The sequence below is a fragment of the Lutjanus erythropterus genome, chromosome 23 (assembly GCF_056507025.1).
Source record: "Lutjanus erythropterus isolate fLutEry1 chromosome 23, fLutEry1.hap2, whole genome shotgun sequence".
Classification (NCBI taxonomy): Eukaryota; Metazoa; Chordata; class Actinopteri; order Lutjaniformes; family Lutjanidae; genus Lutjanus; species Lutjanus erythropterus.
The window spans coordinates 1834387-1850888 of NC_139339.1; the positions used below are offsets into that span (position 1 = coordinate 1834387).

The window sequence follows — 16502 nt, forward strand, 5'->3', positions numbered from 1 at the left end:
ATGGCCACTTGAGGCTGGCTATTCTGAGAGCTATATTAAAATGTCAGACTTTATAGCTGAAATAAACACGTTTACAGCCTACAGTTTTGGTCTCTAGAGCTAATGTTCCCATGACATCTGTATGTGGGTTAATTTTTATAGAACTCACAAATATATACACACACATATATCTGCACACACGCTGTTTTGCAAGATGCCGTTAACCCATAGCAATAAAAGTAGAAGCTGTGGCATCTGTATCACCTCCCTACTCTTAGGTTGTAAATCCTGTCTCCCCAATGTTAGCACATGACGCACTGGCCAAGATAAAACATCAGAGTACATGTCAGATAAATTTTTCCTAAAGATGGTTTCTGTGAGTTCTAGTCCTGAGTCCTAGTGATTGATTAGGCTGTATAGGCGGGGAACTTGAAAGCACAGCTCTGGCGCTGATCTCTACTGCGCAGGCTCCAAATGACGCCACTGGCGTAAGATTGCAGTGCACATATCTGACATATTTTAGCTCCAGAAATTTAGAAAAGAAAACTAAGTATAAGGCTATACTACATCTAGCAGTTGACCCATGATAGTTTCAGCTGAAAGTGTACAAGGGGAGGTGGGTTCCATTGAAACCAGAACACTTCTGATACCAAAATCTTGTCCCTTTCTTACACATTCTGTATTCATATGCAGACAAATGTTTAAAGTGATTACAGATTTCTAATTATAGCTTCTTATAAGTTACAAATAACAAGATCCTCTATCTTAAGTGTATATTAATGTTTTGAAGGTAAAACTTGAAATGTTGGAGTCATTCTCTGAACCTCCTCTCATTTTTACTGTCTACATTAACTTCACATTAAAATATTCGTCAAAAAGTTGTTGTTTTTTTTTCCTTTTTTAGACTTTGAAGATCTTTAAATATTAACCAGGTGTTTCTCTTCAAATTCTGGCTGTGGATGTTGGAAAAAGCTCTTATAACCTCCTCTCTTTTCTCTCTGTTCCAGTATCATTTATTTCACTGTATTGTCATTTCTATGTACGTCTAATTATGGTTTTTTTTGTCATTTTTAATTCATCAGATCAGTAAATAAAAGACAAACTGTGGTAGGTTTTGACTTCTTTTGAAACCAAATCTGCATATTTACATATTTCTCTCATATTTAGTTTCTTGTCCAAAATCAATAAGTGACACAAGCAACAGACCAGACAGAAAGTATGTTCCTCAATGTGTTTATTGAGTAGCAGAGGACAGTTGTGATCAACTCGTCCTAGTAGTGCACACTGAAGACGTCACACATAACAAGGAAGGACAGATCACAGCACATTCACTCACAACCAGTATGACTTTTCCTCTGTAGACGTGACAAGTTTACTTGACATTAAACCATTTCTTATTACTCTTTATCTTTTTTAACGTTTAATGAGCTTAATTCTGTGTTTCTTTCAGTCTTTTTTATTTCATCATGTTAATTGTGTGTAAATGTGTGTCCATCAACATAAAGGTGGCACAGACACTTTACTTTGGTGTCTTTTATTTTGGCGGTTTCCTGTGTGTGTTATGTGTGCCTTTCTCTCTCCGACATGATTAGTTGGAGGGAAAGAAAGGCCTGATCTTCATGCTGATGGCCTTCAGTGAATACCAGCTGCCCTTCCAGTTCATCCACACGACGCCGTCGTCTGTGCCGTGCTTGGCCATGTGCTTCGTGTAGGCGCCGCCTATGTAGTATCGGCCATTTGGATTGGATGAGTGGCAGCGGTTGTACCACCAGCCGCCTCCGTCCTCCCTGGAGCACTGTTTGGAAGGATCACCTGGGGTCCTGGTTCAGGGAAACACAGATACAGAAAAGTGTTGAGATGTATGAAAAACAGACAGATTTTTACAAAATGATGTACAGAAGAAAAACATATCTTGTGCTTGTTACATCTGATAGCTAATGTTAGCAAAACACTAGCTAACTAGCTCCTTAATCCATATCAATCATCAGCTATATCTTGCTTTAACAGGTCCTCCAGCAACACCATTTAACTTTCAAAAGAAAGCAAATTTTGACAGTGGCTAAAAGAAGTTGCTTGGGGAAAAAGCTAAGTGCTTGCTAGCTAGCGAGCTAAAAAATGATGTACATTAGCAAGCTACTTAGCTATGGTTTGCTAACATTAGATATTGGATGTAATTAGTGTTGTGCTTTTACAGGTGCCCCAATATCTTTTAAACATCTCAATTTTTTTATTTATTTATTTATTTATTTATTTTTTGCACCTCTTATCAGTCCTACCATGGTGTTAAATTTGCCAAATGACAATTTCTATATACAAGTTTCTAAAAACAGGCTTCATCACAAGTCAAAACATGCTAACTTTAGAGCTGTGTTCCTGCCTGGCAGCACTACAAGAAAAATTAAAATTTTAGCTGATAAACTTTACTGTTATTAATAATTGTTAATTAACCCTGGCTTCCTGTCAATTTGCAAAAGTGGCCCCTGGGCAAAGCGGGTTGAGTATCTCTGGCCTTGGCTATTACCTGTTCAGCACAAATGATCTTTGCAGTACTACTTTCTGGTGTGTAGCCTTTGCTAGACATTCATGTACTGTTTACTTATGGTGTGAAACTAGCTTATATGGTGAGTGGTGTTTTAGCCTTAATGTTGCTAGGCTAATCCATCATCGCATGCGTCTCTTAGAGGAAGTCAGCCAAAAAAAAAAAAAAAAAAGTTTAGTTAACGTTAGCACAGTTTAAGACACAGGAGTCTGTAATGCGTAACATGTTTTGTCATTTTACTTGGAAGACTTGATGAAATTACAAGATGTTTTGAAGTTTTATCACATGGCATTACGTAACCCTGCAAAAAGGACACCTACCAGTTGTCGTTGTCTCTGTCGTAGGTGCTGAACATCATGCCGTTGTGAATGGTCATGGTGCGGTTTTCACCAAAGAGTTCTGAGGATCCCTCCAGGAAAGAGTTGCCGGCGTTACCTGAGTAACCGTCGACCGCCAGCACGTAGTTGGATGTTTCTGATTGGACTGTGAACTGGGTGTACTTGGCATTGACCTAAATGGGAGCAGAAACTTGAATTTTGAGTTTCCTTTCAAACTAAGACATCTGTGATTTAAAAACTGTTGTGGAATTTTTTTGATTTGTGATGATATGTCCTGTTTACCATATCTTAGCAAGGTTTAAAAGAGAATTAAATTCTCCACAAAGCTAATTATTCTACTTTTGTATGAGTTTCCCTAAAAATAAAAGACATGGAACTCTGATATAACAAGTCCAAACCATGTTTTAGTTTGGCGTTGATAAGTCAAAGTAGCAAAATCCTACATTCGAGAACCAAAAAACAGAGAATTTTTGCTATAAAAATCATATAAACAATTAACCAATTATAAAAATAATTGCAGATCAATTTCTGTCCATTAACTAATCATTTCTATTGTAAATCAAAACCTCACCTTGGCTCCTGTCCAGTCCTCCATCTCAATGAGAACCTCAGTGGGGCCCATCTTGGTCACCTGACTAATGCGGTCATTACCCATCCAGTATTCACCTGTCACATGACAAAAGAGAACGGTTCGCTAGTCACTGCAAATTGGTGGGTAACTGAATTGAATAATGGTGGATATGAATGTAAGCTCCCTTCAACACAGTGTTTTAGATCTTGTTCTATAATTTTAAAGTCTTACCAGGAGTCTCACAGTGACCCTTGCCAACGTCGAAGGCGATGTTGCCGAAACCACGTCGATATTCGTCCCAGCGGCGGCCGAAGTCGACGCTGCCGTCCTGCCTGTTCTGGATGAGAAGCCATCCTGGGAAGATAAAGGAAGTTATTTTGTAAACACAGAGTCTTTTACTAGATGCCTAAACAGGTAAGTAATAGTCAAAAATATTAAACTACTGGTGTGTTTGGCATAACTGTGTCATATTCTCACCTCCATTCTGAGTGGTCTGATCACAGAAGACCTTGTATGGAGGATAGAAGGCGTCGGGTTGGATCAGGTACATCTGGGAGTCTTTTCCTCCACGGCGGAAGATGTCCTCACACTCCTTACCTGAAACACACAGGAGAAAAGTTAAACAGAGAAAAACTAATGCACATATTGATATCCTATCAAGTATAAACCAATATTTATTGGAAATGATGCAAAGTATTGGGACAATCCTGGCATGTTCCAAAATCTTTAGTCTAGTGCTTGCTGGCCCAGCTTTGGAGCAGCTTTAGTCTCGAGTTTGTGGGGTTATCACTTGAAAATGGCACAAACGCAGGGCTGAAATGTGCTGGTTGGGCTTTTCACGCTGCATATTTTAGTCCTTTGCCCTGGGCTAAGAGTTAACCCTGTCACCTTTTAGCCCTGTGTTGAGTCAGTTTTACCACAGCACAGCACAATACAACAGCTCTTTGTCTACACTTGTCAATGAATACTATGATTTTCCCTAGAAGATTTTCTTTTTTCTGACATGATCTCAACAATTGCTCCCTATCCTCTGCTAAACACATCTTAAGGAACGTAAAAGGGACTTTTGTTTCATTTGTTCTTACTCCCTGATGACGGCTTGATGCCAAACGAATTGTAGTTCCTTTGTTTTAAGGTCTAACATGACTGTGCATAGTTTTTTTTTTTTTTTTTGGTGAGTATTTTGTGACTTTTGATTATGCTTTAATCTGACAAGCTATTTTTTCTCTCGCCTCTATGGGGGCACCACGCTTACCAGACACGACTGGTATGGGACATGAGGTCTTGCATGGCTCCTTGCACTCCTCCTTCTGGCCCTGGATGGCCTTCTCCAGCTTCTGGATCTTCAACCTGATCTTGTCCAGGATCCCCTGTGACCACAGCACATTATACATCACATCACATTCAGGGTATTTGTAAGAGTATTAAGTTTGGATGAACTAGATTCCATGACCTGCAGATCTCTTTCATTTATGCTCAGTTTTTTTCTAAAATGGTTCCTGGTGCTTTGGTTACAAATAAAAAAGAAACATTTTTGAAAGGGTAAATTAGTTTATAAAAAAAAAAAATAGTAGCAGGCTGTAACTGCCACATCATTTTTAAATGAAAGTGATAAAACATTTCATCTCTTTGATTCATGTCATGTATTTACCTGCAGCACTCTGATGTTGGAAGGGAAGACGGTGTCCACCGTCTCTTTGATGTAGGCGTGTTGTTCCTCCACTCGATCAGTGTACTGACCGACCGTTCTGCTGTTGTCTGAGAGGAGGAAGAGGTAATAACACTTTCTGTCGACTCTGATATTACTAGAAATTATTCAAAAAGAATAAAAGGAGTCCTGGTTTTACAGTTTTGTACTGTTTCTCACCATTGATGATTCTCTGCCTCTCCCTCAGAGAGTTGGAGATGCTGTTGACGTAGTTGTAGACGGTGTTGGTGGATCGAGACAATTCATCCACCTGAGGCTTGAGTTCGTTAATGCTCTGTAAGGAACATATACAGTAACAGATACATAAAAGATCAGTCAGTGAAAATGTTCTCTTGATGACAACAATGCAAGTAAAAGATTCTATACATTTAAATGATCTTGCAGCCTGATTCATGAGCTCTACAAATTCTCTTGCTGAGAAAAAGCTTCTGAAAAAATAAAAAGATATAAATTACAAATGTACTCAAAGTCGTTCAGTGAATTAGTTTCATTTACCGTCCTGACGTTCCTCTCTTGCTTCAGCAGGGCGGTCTTCAGCTCGCAGCCGTTGGGACACAAGACACCCTGGTGGAAGTGAAAGTCTCTGGTTAGTAATTTTATCTTTCTTTGTTCTCCTTTTCTATTTCCAAGTTTCCTTTTCTTTGTTTGTTTGTTGTTTTTTCTCTTGTTTGTACTCGCTGGACCAAACTAGTGGTTTTGAATGCTTTAGCACAGTGTACTTTACAATAGTACTGACCAGTTACCAAAGACAGGGATAGACCTTCCTGACAGCCATTGATTTCCTTTGACTTTTGAACAAATTAGATATGAAATTTATTGCATTCAGATAATTCTTTAATTATTTTAAACTCTCAAGGCAAATTTGGAAATCAGCCCCATTTTTTGCCACTTGTAGTTAATCTTTTTTTTTTTACACTTTTGTGAAAAATGTTACATTTTATGGATTTTATTGCACATGGATGTGGTATAATGGCTCGACAGAACCCCCAAAAATTAAATGAAGTAGCCTTCATGATTGGTTTCACTGTCATGTATGAAAATCAGTGGGTACATGAATCATGTCCAGGCTTATAAAAGAGCGTCTTTGGACCAGACGCTAAACCCAGCAGCCATTTACTTTTCATTATTTCTTCAGTTCTGCAGTTTGTAGCTACTGAGCTAAAACATGTAAAGTCAGCGTTTGGTTTCTCTGATGACCGTTTATTGGTGTCCTACCATCTCCTCTGAGGCGTGTGTGCATCCTCCGGCGTCCGGCTGCTCCACCTTCTCCTGCGCCTGTGGTTGGCTGACTGAAGATGAGGTGGGGCGGCCGCGATACCTGGAGGAAAAACAAGAGTTGCAGGGTTGATCTACCACTCTGTTAGTTTGGTTTTCAACAGCATAGGTAAAGTAGTGATGTCATCTGGCATGTCAGCCAAACTGCACTTTTGATTCATTTATTTTGCCTTTATTAACCAGGTAAGTCATTAAGAACAAGTCTGTCTGTCATTCTTTCTTTCTTTCTTGAATATGTATGTGAACATACCTGCCGCTGCCGCCGACAGGGGACGGAGAATAACGGGAAGTGCTGTAACTGTCCCTGTGGCCTTGTCGTGGACGGTGACTACGAGCATCTACACCCTGCAGGGAAGAGGAAATGAGATGTGTTGAAATCAATAAATGACAAAATACCAAAAGGAATTAAATTCACGATAGAAGTCGGATAGTTGAAGCTCTTTCTACATACTGTGCCGTTGCCTTCTGCTGCAGTGTTGGTGTCCTGTGGAAGAAAAAGGAAACTATTGTGAACTTTATTTCAATATTGTAGTCCCGTCGAGGTAGACATGTTTGATGGTTCTACTAAAAAAAAACCCTGACAAATAATTAGATTTTTTCTTTTTAATGTAAAAATATGCTTGGATTGTTAAACAGTAACACATAATGATCATAATCTAACATTACAGTTGCATCTAATATTCAACATTATTTAATTATGGTCTTTCTAACATACTGGGAATGTTGGGGATGTAATGATACCAAAAACTCACAGAAAGATAATATCATGATAAAAAGTCCATGATATGATATTTATCACAATATTAAGAAAGAAATTTAAAAAAACTTAAATCGCAAGTCTGAGCAGGTTTTCTTTGTATAATATATTTTTTTTTTTTTACAACTAAAAGTGCTTCTGCTTTTTATCTTTAATGTAGTATATACGTGGCCAGCCATGATGCATGAATGCAAAGCAAAAACAATCATCAAATAACAATAAAATAAAATAATTATCCATGTAATATCACAGTCGAAGTCCAGTACAGTACTGAGTCTTTGTTTTTATTGTGATGAGATAAACTATTGCATACCTAATGAAAAAAACCTCAGTGAAAAAAATACAAACACTGAACCTCACATCGTCTTTTTACTTCTTCTAGGTTGTTTTTGTATTGTTACGTCTTTTCCATTTTTTTATGCCTTGTTACATCTTTTACATTGTTTTCATCTTGTTACATCTGTTGTGCATTGTATGCAGCAACAGATACACCAAGGAACTGTCTTTTCTGTGTTACTGTCTCATCCATTTAGGTTGAACTCAGTCTTAACCCAAAAACTCTTATATTTGAATAAACAACATGTTACGCTTGCCTGTATCTGTAAATATACGTACATTCATGAAGAAAATAATCTAGACATTTTGTGTGTAAAATAGTAATCTCATTTCTTTGATGTTCAGTGTGATATCTTTTAGAAACTTAGGTGAAAACACTGACCGGGTCATAGTCGTCATACTCCAGAACATCCGCCCAGGCGGTGTAAACGCACAGATACAGCAGCAGCAGCGCCCTCATCATCCACTGTCGATAAAATTACTCTTGTCAAAATCTCGTCAGCTGTCTTCAGTGTGCCTTCACTCCCTCTGTCTGTCCCTGAAGTCTGATTTGACCTGATATTTATCCTCTGTCTGTGTGCGAGTCGACGTCCGCCCCCACGTTTATTGATCTCCTAAAAACTGGTCAACAGCTGCCGGGACAGTTTATTCAACCTGAGTCACTGCTGCACACGGTCAGTGTGAAGTTCAGGAAGGAACAAAAGGGCAAAAGGACAGAAGTATTTACTCATTAGTCAGAATTTGTTGTGTGCAAAGGTGCCTGAAGAACAGAACAAACAGAGCAGCTGCAGCCAAGTTTGTGATTTTTAAAGATTTGAGGTCTTTGCCACAGTTTCTAAAATTCAAAGCTTTAAGATTATCTAAAGAAGAAAAGTAAATTATCTCAACTAAAGTCAAGTTAGTAAAACTTTTTCAAACTGAAGAGTTTGAGTTGTGCTCAAAACTGTCAACTTGTTTTGTTTTTACAGTGTGGAATTCTTTTTCTTTTATTTTCAAGGCTGATGTCAGTGTTTGTAGATCAGGTTTATTGAAATTTAACATTTCACTTTAAGGCAAACACACAGTGAAAACCTTAAATCACTTTGTGCTTTTTCTGCAGTGACTCCGTCACTGTCGGGAAATTAGAGCGATTGAGTAACTGATGTTTGTTTGAAGGTTCGTGAGCCTCAACAAACAAACACAAACTTTGCAACATTGTACAGTTTGGTTATTGGATTAATTCTCTGTTCATAATATAATATTTTTGTGGTTTATGCCAAACTAAACTATAAGCATGTGCTGCATAACCAGAACCCTTCATATAAGCTGAGGCAAGAAATTAAACTTAAGTCCCATTTAGGAATCAAATTACAAAAACTGGAATCCATCCATATTTTTGTTTTGTTTGGTTTCATATATCATCATTCAGGTGATCAAAATCTTTTCACACATGTAGAAATTAATAATTGACTTATTTTGTGACACAAACCATTATAGTACTTCATTCTTCTCTATGAAGAAGACTTGCAGTGATTGGCTGAGAGAGAATCTACAAACCATCACTGCTTAACACTTTATTGCTGTGCATTTTTTTTTATTGATATAGTTTCTACAAATTCCAATTCTATTAATACTAGAATTACATGTTTTTCAGCAGATATGAAACACAAGCACAAGTTAGACTGTTTGCCTCAGAATTTGAGGCCTGCAAAGAAAACTAACCTCTAAAAGTGATGTGTATAATTTCTATTGATCATTTATAACAAAAATGAGGAGGAAAAACAGGGGAGGAATTGATTTTGAAGAGGAAACGTTACTCCAACTGTTCGATCGTGCAAGGTGTAGTCGAGGAACTTGTCAGATTTGTCTGCGTTCAGATCCTCTTGGCACAAACAAAAGGCAGAGTCTCATTGCAGGCGGCGCAGTTCCACTCCCACCCATCTGCAGTGAGGAACACAAACATTTCAGGATTCAGCGACTCGTCTGCGTTTTGGTGCAGATTTGATTCGTGTCTTGACTCTGAACCATCCAGACTCTATGTGGTCTGATCTTAGTTAGGAGTTAGGATTAGATTTTCCAGCATTGGAATATTGAAATAGGCCGAGTATTAAATGTGTGTGTGTGTGTGGGTGTGTGTGTGTGTAACTTATTACATCCATAATTTATCTTCAGACAGTGCTCGGTTCTCTTCATGTCCATATCGTAGTCCCTGTACCACTTTGCATATTTAAACTTGTAGCCGTCACTCCACATCCAGAAAGAGGGCTGCGGATAGAAAGACACAAGGATTCATAAATATATATTAATGCATTCTACTTCTCATAATTGAAAAAAAAAAAGGATAACTGACACTCCTTAAGTCCCGCTCATTTTGGAACCTAACTTTCTCCTTTCCTGTTTCCTGTATTTATATATGCTATATGCTGGCCATGTCTACATAAAAAAAACAATAATAATAATAATAATACAAAGAAGAAAAAGAAAAAGAAATGCAGCCCAAAGTGCTTCAAAACAGAGAAATTACAATCATCAAGTGCTTCACATGAAAAAGACATAGAATTAACATAAAAACAGGAATATAATGTTATAATTAATGTAAAATTAAAAGAATAAGAATGCATCTTTACATGGATAAAACTCAGCAGATAATAATAGAAGAAGATATAAATAGCTTTCTTTTAAAAAACATTTAGCGTTAGAGCTTTGGGGCGTAACTAAAGAACGCTGCATCCTCAACTTTCTATCAGCTGTTTCTTGATCCCTCCATTAAACCAGCTGCAGTGTGGAGTTTATAGCTGTAGCATAATTTGTTTGAGCAGAGACGTACAGTTGTGTGTCATCTGCATAACTATGAACACGTCCTGTTTTTCAGACTTATGATCCTGATGTAAAACTTTCCTCCTCTGATGAATTCTTTGAACCAGTTTTAAGACCAACCAACATTTCAAGACGATTTGATTATCACGGTCAGTTGTATCAAAGGCTGCACTCCCGTTGGGTACCAAGGTTCCTAAACTATTACTGCAGCACAGAGAAAAAAGGGGGATTTAGAAAGAATAATTTCACTAATTATGGTCATTTACATTACATCTATAAAGTTACACTGCTCAAGTTTGTTGTACCTGATTGCAAACCCAAATCCTTACATTTTTTAATTGGAAGTTTTAGGTATTAAAACTAAATTACCAGTGAATTTCATTCACTACATACATGTTTTGATGAATAAATTTAGTAAACATGAACAAAAAACCTGTACTTCATTTATGGTGTTTGCAAAAAAAAAAAAAAAAAAAAAAAAAAAAAAAAATCTTCTCAAAGTGCAGAATGGTAGGTCATAACATTGACTAAATGAAAAGATTTCCATACATATACGGCATCATGGCCGCCGACCCAGCTTTCAGGGAAGACGTGGTTGAATCCTCTGGTCAAATCCTGGACGAAGTGGTTCTCCTCATAGCTGTGGATTGACGCCAGGTTTGCTCCTTCAAACAGACAGTAATTCTGTCGGTGACGAGAGAAGAAAGAGTTTTTGCACTTTTTATTCATAACATGAACATGAGTGGACTTATGATCAGCTGTGAACATTAACTGCCTGCGTCCGTCCTCACCTCGGCTTCAAACCACGTCTTCGGGCTGTCGATGAAGATGAAACATCGCTTGCCAAAGTGGGACCAGCCGATGGGGCAGTAGAAATCTGTGTCTGCAAAAAATATAATTTAAATATTTTAGTGATCTGCAGGTCGGACAGCACATTTAATCATTCAATAACTGCAGTTACCACATTTAAATTCAGTTACGTGTTTTAGAAAGCAAAAATATGTGTAATTAAATTAGTTATTAATTAAAATATTGGGGATTTTAAAGGCGCAGTATTTTTTGCATGTTGCCTGCTGGAGATCTGCTGTCTAGTGAGTGACTTCTTCAAAGTTTTAATTTGTGAAACAAGGGAATTAAAACAGTTTTCTGTATAATTCTCATTTCTGCCGCAAGAGGCTGGAGTGAAACACTGTTGTGTTATATGTGTGCATATAAACAAATAATAATTATCCTAGTGAAAACTTTTTGCAGCTAGTCCTAAGACATAGAAACAGAAGAAATAATTAAGGTCAAACTTAAAAAAAATCAATCACCAGAATTTTTTCTGTCACTTTGTACTATATTTGTAGAAATGTGAGACAGTGTACAACAGTATTACGCCTTGCACTTTTGTTTTCTACAGTCTCATTCCTAATAATGCCACTAGGTGGCACCACACTCCATTTACCAACGCAGACAACAGAAGGACCTCTGACAGTGTTATATTACATTAATTAATATTCATATTTGATGCATTCAGATGTAAGCAGCATGTTATTGTGGAAGCTGGTTGAGATTGAGTTAATTTTAATACTTATATATTTATATATTAATATACTTATAAATATCTCAGTCTGCCTAAAAGTAGGGAAAATGACTTTGGGTTAATTTTATATTGAACATGATCCACAACATCCAGAGTCAAGAACAGATCCTTCACTGGATAATGCTGGACTTTCAAAATAAAAGAGATCCGTCCCACACATCTCTACCATAAGAACAAACACCAGTAATGTGGCAACAGGCCGTGTTTTTGGCAACTTCTATGAGAAAAATAACTGAATTTACACGTGGAAAAGTTGCACCTGGTCAGTCCTTGCTTCCAGCATCATCAGTCTGTTGTTTTCAATGAGTGTGCTGTAGGTTATATTTTGGCAACTTATATGTGAAAGTTGCTGAATTTCTGTGTGGAAAAGAGGCGACCCAGTCAATCCTCTCTGCCGACTCTTCGTCGCACTTCATCCCTAGAAAACAGCGTCCATCTTAGGCAGTAAGACATGAGTAGGTCCTGCTGTTTACTGGTAATAATTAAGTTACGTGATTGTGAACGAACAAGGTGTTTGCTGTTTCCCACAAGTGTCTTGTGTGTGGAAAAGTCATGATCCACTCAGTCCTTCATCTCCAACAGAGGCGAGTAGGTAGATGGGTAGTAGGGAGCATTTTTGGCAACTTCTAAGAGAAAATGGAAAAGCCACGACCCGGTCAGTCCTCCCTTCAGACTCTTCATCGGAAGGAGAACAGCATCTCCGGCACTGAGAGGTCCTGTTGTTTAACAGCAGGAAAAAAGTCACAGATCACAAGTTTACGATGTTCATTTTCAGTTCTGATTATTGATGACAACTTGAAGTATCTACAACAGAAAGCTCAGGACTTGTTTCAGATAGTTTAATACACTGGGGATGGTTTTAGATGGTGCTAGAATTGAGGCCCGAGCGCCGACCTTCTGCTTCTTTTTTGTCCTCTTCAGTCGCATTTTTAAGGGGCAAAAAGTGCATGAAACTTAGCACACATGTTAGATGTGGTGAAAAATTTCACTTGATGTAGATTTTGGTGGTAGGTTAGAATAAATGCACATTCCACCACTGCTCAAGAACTCAGTCCATCAAAATGACACTTCACATTTCATACATTACAACAAAAATCAGAAGTTGATTCACCACAGTCAAACGGTGCGCTCCCCGGCGGCCTCCTCGTGTTCGGTATCTCCTCTCCGGTGATGATGTCGACGCACCAGCAGTACCCGGTCGAGGCAGAGCACTGCTGCGGGAGGAAGTTCCCGTGGAGGTCGCACTGCGGGATGAACGCTCCGATGACGTTGTGGCTGTTCTGCCTCACGTACTCGCAGATGCCCATGTGTTTGGCGAGGGTGCCGTTGAGCGGGACGGCTCGGCTCAAGGTCAGGAGGGAGCAGAGTGCAAGAGACACGGCGAGCAACTTCATGATGACGATGAAGAGGAAGGAGTGCGACCTGTCAACAAAGTCCACACATTAATTTCTCAAGTAGAAGTACAGATACTTCTTACTTACTTTTATGACTTTTTTGTGTTGGTAAATTGTTCTTGTTTTGTTACATCTTTTACATAGTTTTTCATCTGGATCTGTCTTTCACTTAATTTTTTGTTTTATGTCTTTTTTAGTCTTGTTACATTTTCTGTCATTACATCTTTTATGTAGTGCTTTTTGGGCTTATGTCTTCATGTCATTTTTGTCTTTTTACTTCTTTTAATTAGTTCTTCATCGTGTCTTTCTCTTGTCCTGTTACATCTTTTATGTAGTTTTTGTCTTTTACTTCTTCTACATAGCTTTTTGTCTTATGTCATTTCCATTTTTTGTTTCATCTTTTATGTCTTTTTGCCTTGCCTTCTTGCCTTGTTAAATATGCTGTAATTTCTGCCTTTTCACTTTTTTTTTCACTTTTTTTTTTTCAAAATAATCAATAATAATAACAACAAGCCTGTTTTGAAATATAAGGAGTAGAAAGTACAAGCATTTGTGAAGTGGGTAAAAGTGAAAAGTTGTCAGAAAAGTAAGTAGTCGTGAAAAGTACATAATATAAATAAAACATAATATTATATATAACAATGTAATATAATATAAAAGTATTATGTTTTGATATGAAACGTAAAATTAGGCTTCAGTATTATTCATATAAACCCTCCAGTGATTTACATAATTCACTCAAAATTATTCTTTTATCTTTGTCAGTATGTTGTATCCATGGCAACCCAAGTTCCTCTCAGCCCAGGGCTTCAAAAAACAACATTTTGCCACGCCCCTCTACCATTAGCACAACGTAGTTTGACGAGATGTATCGAACAACATTTGGGATTCTGGACATGAATCTCCTGTTGGAGCTCTGTACAGCACATCCTTCCTTGGAAAAATCATTGCCAGTAATCCAGGTATCAATTAATTTTTTTTCCAGAATTGTGAAAAACACAGGTACTATAGAAACCTAATTCTTTGTTAGACATAAACATGCGATTGCAATTAGTAAAAATGCTTTAAACATTTCTTCATCCTCATTTTGCGCACAGAAAAAGATTTTACGCCTTCATTAATAATTACATAATTATATATGTTAGATATTATTGTGCACTTATAAAAAAAACACATTAATGCATTTACGGAACATGCATGTTAATAAATTGACAATTTTTGCTTGCAAAAAAATCTGTTCAAGGTGTCTGACACTCAGAATTGATTCCATACAGCCGTTAATCATGCTGCAATTAAATTAAGTAATAATTTAAAGACTTTTCATCAACAATCCAAAGTAGACTCACCCGTTTCAGGATGACCTGCTGTGTTGGACCCCGATGCTTCTCTGCTTTTTATCGTGCAGATCACTGACGCTTCATTTCCCACAATCGCACCGCAGCTTTGATATCAAATGTTACACGAACAATGACGTTATTTATTTATTGTATATCGGCAGACGAGCCCTTGTGGATACAGTTTCTCCTTTTGAGATTATTGTAATCATGATGAGTTTAGAGTTACATCACTTCATACCGGCCTTTCACTTCATTGTTCACAGCGTCTCATTGTGTCTTGGCTTCCCAGACAGATCTGTCTCTTTGTACCCTCTAAAGTTGCTATTTTTTAAGACCTTTTATTGTGTAAAATCTGGGTTACTTACTATGTTTTACAAGTAAACACAGACCACTTGAGACTGATTGTATTATATCATATTGTTATCACATGGCACATACAACGTAAGCTTTAAAATCCAATGAATCCCTTATATTTCTGCTTTTTATCGGATTTGTTGTAAATTTTTATGCATTCATAGCAAGCTGCTAATGATCTGTCAGCATTGACCGGTATATGAAAAAAGTCTTGGCCCAGATATCCACTACCTTCACTGGAAACACCCAAATTTATTGGTATTTGATCTGTAGGCAAAGGACAAGAGTTTGGTATCGGAAGTGTTCTGGTTTCTCTTTGTAGTATGTTTGACTGGGCTTTGGTTGCATGCAGGTACAGAGTCCATGTGGAGCGCAGAGGAGGTGGAACACACTGGCCAAAATGCAGTCTCAGAACACATCAACTATGGTTTAGCTTTTTATGAGCTTTGTTCCTAAATTTTCATGCATTCATACTTGTGAAAAAAATCTATTTCGTCTCTCAGGTCCGTTCTCACATCTCAAACTGCTAATGATCTGTCAACAACAACCGGTACATGGAAGAAAAAGCCTTGGCCTGGATATCCACTGTTGCCCCCAGAAGCTAAATCGTCATCAGATGACAGCCGATGGGTTCAGTCACCGCACACATCCCAGCTTCCTGTGTAGACAGGAAGTCAAAGGATGTAACAACGGAGTCAGAGCACTTCCTTCCTCACCTCTGAAATGCAAAGGTCAAAAGAATATCACAGATTCATTTATTTAAATGTTTTATCAGTCATTTATCTGTTCTTGAGACCTGAATGTCTTTTCTTTGTTAATATTTGACATGAGGAAGCATCAGTTACACACTGGAAACTAATAACCAATGGGCAGCATGGCACAGGCGCTGCATATTAGTTTTCAAGTGTGAGACAGAAATATTACAGTTTCACTGGATTTAACAGCTTATGTTGTGCTGGATCATATAATATGATATAATACAACCAGTTTCAAGTGGTCTCAAAGAGTTTGTAACCCAGACTGGCACAATTCAAGTTTGTAAAACAAGAGCAGCTTTAGATAAAATAACAAAATTTTGATGCGTCATGCCACATCTTTTGAAACTACAATTACAAGTCACCTGTAAACCAGAAGGTACAACCAAACAAGATAGTCTGGGAAGTTGAGACACAATGAGACCGTGTGAACAATTCAAGGAAAATGATGTAACCCAAAACTCGACATGATTACAATAGTCTGTGAAAGAATGAGTGTATACACAGGGGCTTATCTGCTAATTTACAATAAATAAACGAGGTAAAGACAAAGAAATATAAGTCCCTGCAGGTCTGCTGTGTTACACTGATGAAATGAATCCTTCTTATTATAACTTTTGATCTCAGTGTTGTAGGAAATGTAATAATGACAAAGCAAAGGTCAAGTAAAAAATCCCAAGGCTCCATCCATCACTGTCATGTTTGCAAAGTAGAATTCTAGTGAATATTTATAAATCTCATATCAACTGAGGTTACTTTTAAGCATTTTTATTGTCTG

At 37.7% G+C, this 16502-nt stretch overlaps 2 protein-coding genes across 2 annotated transcripts; both read right to left on the reverse strand.

The window, feature by feature from the left end:
* Positions 1 to 1196: 1196 nt before the first annotated feature.
* Positions 1197 to 8049, reverse strand: fgb (fibrinogen beta chain). Its single transcript, XM_084711557.1, has 13 exons — positions 7886 to 8049; positions 6862 to 6894; positions 6661 to 6755; positions 6351 to 6453; positions 5631 to 5699; positions 5295 to 5409; positions 5079 to 5185; positions 4683 to 4797; positions 3905 to 4024; positions 3659 to 3781; positions 3428 to 3522; positions 2839 to 3029; positions 1197 to 1799 (listed from the first exon to the last, which is right to left on the reverse strand). Exons 1-13 carry the CDS (start codon positions 7964 to 7966, stop codon positions 1568 to 1570), a joined length of 1479 nt encoding a protein of 492 aa, XP_084567683.1. The 5' UTR covers positions 7967 to 8049; the 3' UTR covers positions 1197 to 1567.
* A 429-nt stretch (positions 8050 to 8478) lies between these two features.
* On the reverse strand, positions 8479 to 13430 carry eslec (eosinophil lineage-specific marker). Its single transcript, XM_084712480.1, has 5 exons — positions 12996 to 13430; positions 11091 to 11182; positions 10849 to 10983; positions 9636 to 9747; positions 8479 to 9423 (listed from the first exon to the last, which is right to left on the reverse strand). Exons 1-5 carry the CDS (start codon positions 13276 to 13278, stop codon positions 9356 to 9358), a joined length of 690 nt encoding a protein of 229 aa, XP_084568606.1. The 5' UTR covers positions 13279 to 13430; the 3' UTR covers positions 8479 to 9355.
* Between the last annotated feature and the right edge of the window lie 3072 nt (positions 13431 to 16502).